The sequence below is a fragment of the Prosopis cineraria genome, unplaced genomic scaffold, assembly GCF_029017545.1.
Source record: "Prosopis cineraria cultivar Desert tree isolate PC_DT_omini unplaced genomic scaffold, ASM2901754v1 PC7, whole genome shotgun sequence".
Taxonomy (NCBI): domain Eukaryota; kingdom Viridiplantae; phylum Streptophyta; class Magnoliopsida; order Fabales; family Fabaceae; genus Prosopis; species Prosopis cineraria.
The window spans coordinates 29,755,194-29,761,596 of record NW_026555338.1 but is presented as its reverse complement, the minus strand read 5'-3'; the positions used below and the strand labels follow the sequence as shown (position 1 = coordinate 29,761,596).

Here is a 6,403-nt window from a genome sequence, read left to right as displayed (position 1 = left end):
CGTCGCCTGAGAGATTCGAACTCTCGCGGGGAAACCCCATGTACTTAGCAGGCACACGCCTTAACCACTCGGCCAAAGCGACATAGTTGCCCCGGAAGCCTACATATTATTTATATAGTATTAAATGCAGATTGACTAATGCTTTCCCCACTCGCTACCAGTACCACTTACTAGACGAACCGCGATAGACAAACCATTGAAAGTTGGGTAGTGGGCCCCACTCTCCTTCGCTCCATTATCATTTACGACAACACCTTGCCGACTCTCGACGTCACGTGTTGCGACACAGAGAGAGAGGAAGGAGGAGGAGGAAGGAAGGAGGAAGGAAGAAGGAAAGAAGGAAGGAGAACTGAGACGAGGGAGAGGGAGAGAAATGTCCTCCGCCACCGTCACCGCTGCCGACACCACCGTCGTGCCAGAGACGGCGGAAGCAGAAATGAAGACGTACTGGTGTCACGAATGCGACATGAGCGTTGCTCTGTCCTCCCCTTCTTCGTCTTCAACCTCCTCCTCCTCGTCGACTCTTCTCTGTCCCCACTGCCACACCCATTTCCTTGAACTCATGGACTCCCTTTCTTCCCTCAATCTGACTCTCACTCATTCCCCTCTTCGCTTTCCCTCTTCGACTCCCCCTACATCCACCACCTAATCCAGAACCACCTCCTTCCCTCGGACGACGACGACGACGACGACGGTGAACTTGAGTTCGACGACACTTTTGAAGACCCGTTATCTCTGCTCTCCACACTGCCAAATAGTACCTCCAAATCTTGCTCTGATTCTGTGCCCACTATAGTAGTTACCTCTTCCTTGCTATCGCAGCTTGACCCTGGAGGGGTTCTATGTGCGGTTTGCAAGGACACAATTGGGGTTGATGCGGAGGCTAAGCAGCTTCCGTGTAAGCATTTATACCACTCCGATTGTATCACGCCTTGGCTGGAGCACCACAATTCTTGCCCGCTTTGTCGCTTTCAGCTGGTCGGTGAACAAGAGGAGGATGGGGTTTCTCAGGCAAGGAGGATCAGAAGGCAGTTGAGAACGGCCATGATGAGGTTGTCTGAATTGATGGAGGAGGAGGATGATTTCTATGGGTTGAGGACTACTCTGAGTCACATTGCTAGTAGACGCCGCGTTCTTTCTTCTGCTGTTTCGGATCATAGGGATGATGAGAACCCTTCTGATTCCCTGGCCTCCCCTCGGGTGACGGAACCAGATTCTGTGTCTGCTGGTGGCAGTGAAAATTCGGAGGCTCTTTCGAGCTGATTGGTCAGTTCCGCCAATTCAACACGATATTAGGTATGTTGACCTTACTTTCAACCAGCTATCAATTTTTCTCGCTCTGTTCTTCGTATGTTGATTGAAAATTTATTTGTTTAGAGATTTTGATTATGTCTGAGCTCAAAATCGTGGATATTTCCATGCTTCTTAGTATCTTTGCACCATTTTCTTTCTATAGATTTTTTTTCTCCTCTATAGAATTGTCGATTACTCGTAGGTCAAAAGCTTGGAAATTTCCCTGTCATTCGTGATAAATTAGATTGTTTTTTCAATGAAATCATTTTTTTAACCTCGATTGATACTTGAAACTAACTGTTATCTGCAGAGTGAGATATAACTAATAAAATTATTGTGCGTGTGGGGAAGGGTCTTGAACATCAATTTTCAACACTAACTCTATCCGAACTTTGTTTTGTATGGACTGTTTTAGAGTAGAATATTGACTCTTTGCAAAGGAATTTGGTATTATAGAGTTCCTAAATTTTTGTTCCTTCCAATAATGAATATAGAACTCAGTGGCATCTCATTTCCGTTAACAATAGCAATTTCGGTTGAACAAAGGCTTCAAGTTCGTTGATGCTTAGTGACTTTACACCCAAATTCTAAAAGAAATTGCCATCTGTATTGTCAAATAGTTAATTCTGTGATATTCTGTGGCCGTGCAATGGGCATGAGATGAATCCTAGCATTTTTTTTTTTTTTTTTGTTTTCCACCCAAGAGAATTGGGGCATTTCTTTGAAAATATATGATGGAACTATTAAACGTAAGCAAGATTGTAAAAATGTGTTCTCTGAAACTTCAATTCTTGAGAAAATAAACAATTTAGTCCTTGGAAGGTATATTTTATACTTTATAATGCTTTAATCCTTGGATTTGTTTCAATGCATGTTTGTCTCCACTCCCTTCATTTACTTGACTGAGGGACTAACTCTATGCATGTGTTGAAATTGTAACAAGTCACCAAACTTTTAAAAGAACTATTTGAAAAGAGGAATGCAAGTAAGGACTAAGCATAAGGTATAATTTTCGGGGGCCAAATTGTGTATTCAGTTTGATTCAACCACAATTTGCATTGGTTTGTGAGTCATGTGAGAACAACACCCTCTCCCCTCACTTTCATGAATTATTACAGATGCTCATATATATGCATTTTGTCTAAGTTAGGTCACGATTGCTTTAGTTGGAAGGGCAATAAATCAAATGGATTTGCTTATTTTGCTGTCTTCAGTAGTCTTGTTGCAAGTTTGGAGACTGTCATAACTTAATTCTTCCAGTGCTGACTTGTAGTCTTGCCTAGAAACTGAATCAGCAGAAGTTGTTTGTTGAAATGATTGAAGCTGGTGATGGAGGGAGATCATAACCAATTCAGCATTAGTAAAGTGCATATGCGTTAGCCTTCGTTGGTTTCCCTAAATATGAGAGACTTTTTGGTTTTTCAATCACCAATGCAAAAGCTTAACTTGTTAGCAGCATATTTTCCGCCATGCCTACTATTATTGTGAGAATGGGAAGCAAAAAAGATCGAATTCTGGACCATTCAGTTATAAAGGCTCTAATATGATGCCAAGTATCATTTAAACGCTCAAACTTTTGCAGTTAAAATGGATATCCATGAATAGTTTAGTTATACTCTTCAATTCGACTATCCTTTTAATTGCTGTTAGCTATTACAGTTTATGAATTAATAATGGGTAATCTGTTTTCCTCTTGCAGGCATAGGGTTTTTTATATGTCAAAAAAATCATGAAGTTGTGTCACTATAGATCGGCTAATCAAATATAAATCTGCAGCGGCAGCAGTGCTAATCTTTTTAGTTTTTATTTTTTTTCCCCTGTTTTTGGGGGTAATTTGGAAAAATTTAGGTAGACTCAGTTTGAAAAATGAGAGTAGATCAAATCTATCATAACCACGCAAGGATCTCACGATGAAGTGCATCTTCATGATTGTTTTGGTCTACTTTTGCAAACCGGGTCTATCTATGAAGCTTAATAATTTTGCTAGCTAGTTGCAGTACTGAGGTGAACATTACAATAAACTAGTGGGGTGCATGTGTGCTGTGCATTCCTCTTCCTAGCTTCCCCACCCTCTCAATCTTCGTTTTGTCCATAGAAAGCAGTCTGTCAAAACTAATTTCTCTTCACGTTGTCTGCAATAAAATGTTTGTGAGTTTCGCATATCATCTGCCATGTATCTGAACTGATCTCCACTGAATCATTTGGAATGAACCAGTCTTCGATTTCACTTATGGAGTTAATGTTGACTACTATAATTACTTTGCTGTAGTAATGGTATGTAATTGCGTGGGTTGGGGGGCTGATTGTACAAATTGTTAAGACTCAGTAAAGTTTCTTTTTACAAGACATTATTGATGGCCCGAGTTTATAGTAGAAAGAATCATGTTCTGGAGACACATCGATTTTGGCGAGGTTGATATTCATTGTACTTAAATATTAATGAAATGATTTTAAATGCAATGGGTGGATATTCATGATCGATCTGGTTCATTAATCGTTAAAAAAAAATGGCATTGTAATTCATTTTCTTTGAAGGAAGATCAGTGATGTTTCTACTTAAGAAAAATGCTGAGTTTATAGTTAACTCATATAATTATATGGTAACAAGTTAGATTCAAAGCATCCAATGTTTCAGGTGAGGCTGCGGCACACACAGTTAAATTAGTTAACTTTATCCTCTTTAAGGAGGGACCATGCAGTTCCTTGTACTCCTTCACCTCTTTCCTTCAAAGGTCTTGCGCTTCAGCTTCACATCCCTGGTTTTAAACACCAAGAACATTACGAAAATCTAACTTCACAAATGAAAAGCTTTGATAACAGTAATTGTTAAATGTGGTTTTATGGCTCCAAAGGTAGAACCTACGATTAGAGGCATAAAGCGAATGGTGAAAGGTCGGGGGACAAGTAATGGGTGCACCGTCGCGTGACACGTAAAGGTTCTGAAGCGTTCCTAAGCCGATAATTCGGCATTCGCAATGAAATGTCAACACGTAATACCCGCACGTGACTAATTCCAGCCCCCATTGCCTTCTATTCCGGTTTCTTTGTCGGCTGTGCAATTGCAAAACACACCCCCTCGCTAATGATTTGGTAAGGATTGGATTCCATGCCCGGAGCAAATAGCGACACGTGAAAAATTTATAAGCGTGTGATTAAGTTAACGGTCAGAGGCAAATGCACATGAGAGGAGGAAGGCACTCTCATTTTCACTCATTTTCATTTATGAGCTTGAAAGATTTGATTCCACAACAAAACTGAAATTTAATCCTACTTCCTTTTCTTTAAATTTTGAGAGATTCCATGAGAATGAGAAAGCTGATTTCAGTTTCGTGGATTTATTGATGCACATGCTTCTGAAATTTTTTAATTTCAAATTGAAACCTATATAACCTCTAATATAATAAAACTCTGCAGAGTGGGATGCATTCTTGAAAATACTATATCATTATAATTCAAAATACTTGATTCTCTTATCTTTAATGCAATCCAAGAAATAAGGTATCTTATTGAACAACACGGAAACTCAATTTCAAGGTTTTTTGAGAGATAGAAATTGCGAGGGGAGCAGAAGAGTTCGAAATCTAATAATAACACTTTAAAATTGAAGCATGGTTCCAAAACTGAAACATATTGCTTCGTCTTGCTATTAACTGCTTCACTTAAGATTAATCGCTTCATCTTCATCATCCTGATTAGGGGTGATTACAGAAAAAGAAAATAAGTACCAATGCGTGAAAATACCCCTAGTTCTCTCACTCCTCTCATGTGCGTTTATGTCTGACCGTTAATTCGATCTTATGCTTATAAATTTGCCATATGTCGCCATGCATTGGATGCGTGGATTTGCCCCAGGCATAGAATCCAAATCCGATTTGGTAAACCTCCCTTCATCATAATAATTACGTAGCCAAATTTTCTTGTGGTTATTTTAAAATAATTTCAAATCATATTATATATATATGTTATAAACAGTTTTCTGATCCAACCCGATTCAGCAGTGAAAACAGTTTTCTGATCCAATTAGTGATCTGGTTGATGATCTAGCCAATCCGAACATCCACTTCTCACAGCATGTGAGATTTACACGTTACTAATAGAGTAAATTAAACGAATTAAGTGGATTAAGAAATGATAAATACGCAAGGAATTATGCAAAAAAGAGATGATGCTGACGAGGAATCGGCCCAATTTGACCAAACAGCCCCGTTTACTTGGTTTGCCCAAAGAAACTTCCAACCAACTTTTCCGATGGGTCAAATTTGATTGGTACGTCAATAAATAATTCTGAACGCCCCCACTAGGCCAATACCACCCAAGTCCCACGTATACCCTCTCCCTATTAATAATTCATACACAACCTTATGGATAACAATGAAATTTCCACCTGAGCATCCTTTTTATTACAAGGTCAAAGGTCAATCTAAGTAAGTTCATTTGTATTTGGACATTTATCTCTTCTGACCTTTCCAACTTCCTCGTGCTCCTAATTACCATTCCACGCGCAATCGAAACTTTATATAGAGACCCCTCTGCGTCTTATCTCCTTAATCCATTCATTCATCTATCCCTACAATCATATTCTGTTTCGATTCAGAGTTTGATCAAGTTAAAGATGGAGTTCGTCATGAGCTTAGGTGACATGTTGGTGAAGGTTGCCTTGTTCTTCCTCGTTCAAGCTTTGGTTTATCTTATCCTCTCCCAATTCTTCCAACATCTTCTCCAATACCGTTACCAGATCCACCACCTTCAGGACCGCTCGATCTGCCAGTATTCGCCGGATTCTTGCCGTCCTCTCCGACCAGCCGATCGAAGCCGAGCCCTCTCCTTCTTCTAGGAGCCCTCCATCCTCGGCTGTTCAGAGTTACAAGTCTGAATAATCTCTCCCTCGGGCCACGCACGAGTTCTTTAGTTTAGTAAGGTCGTGTGATTTACAAAATTAATCAAGATATCTAGTGGATTCTTTTGTTGCTTTAGGGGTTTGTTATTCTTTTGTTCTTTCCTCGTGTATATATTACAACTTATGAACTTGGATGAATATTGATTTGAGGTTGTTCATTTATCTGTGTATCCTGGATTGTGTATATTGAAGATCGATCAAGTGTATGGTTAA

At 39.6% G+C, this 6,403-nt stretch overlaps 1 protein-coding gene and 1 non-coding gene across 2 annotated transcripts; one reads left to right on the top strand and one right to left on the bottom strand.

Moving 5' to 3' along the window:
* On the bottom strand, positions 1-82 carry TRNAS-GCU (transfer RNA serine (anticodon GCU)). The gene has a single exon. It is a non-coding gene; the product is annotated as a tRNA-Ser (tRNA).
* Positions 83-373: 291 nt separating this feature from the next.
* Positions 374-1,263, top strand: LOC129316714 (probable E3 ubiquitin-protein ligase RHC2A). The gene is made up of 2 exons (XM_054961106.1): positions 374-472; positions 655-1,263. The coding sequence occupies exons 1-2, from the start codon at positions 374-376 to the stop codon at positions 1,261-1,263; spliced, it is 708 nt and encodes a 235-aa protein (XP_054817081.1).
* The last annotated feature ends 5,140 nt before the right edge of the window (positions 1,264-6,403 follow it).

Bases quoted from the DNA above. Each gene is read 5' to 3' on its own strand.
- LOC129316714 (XM_054961106.1), top strand. From the start codon at position 374: ATGTCCTCCGCCACCGTCACCGCTGCCGACACCACCGTCGTGCCAGAG. The intron at 473-654 runs GTTGCTCTGTCC...CACCTAATCCAG, and splicing joins GTCACGAATGCGACATGAGC to AACCACCTCCTTCCCTCGGA.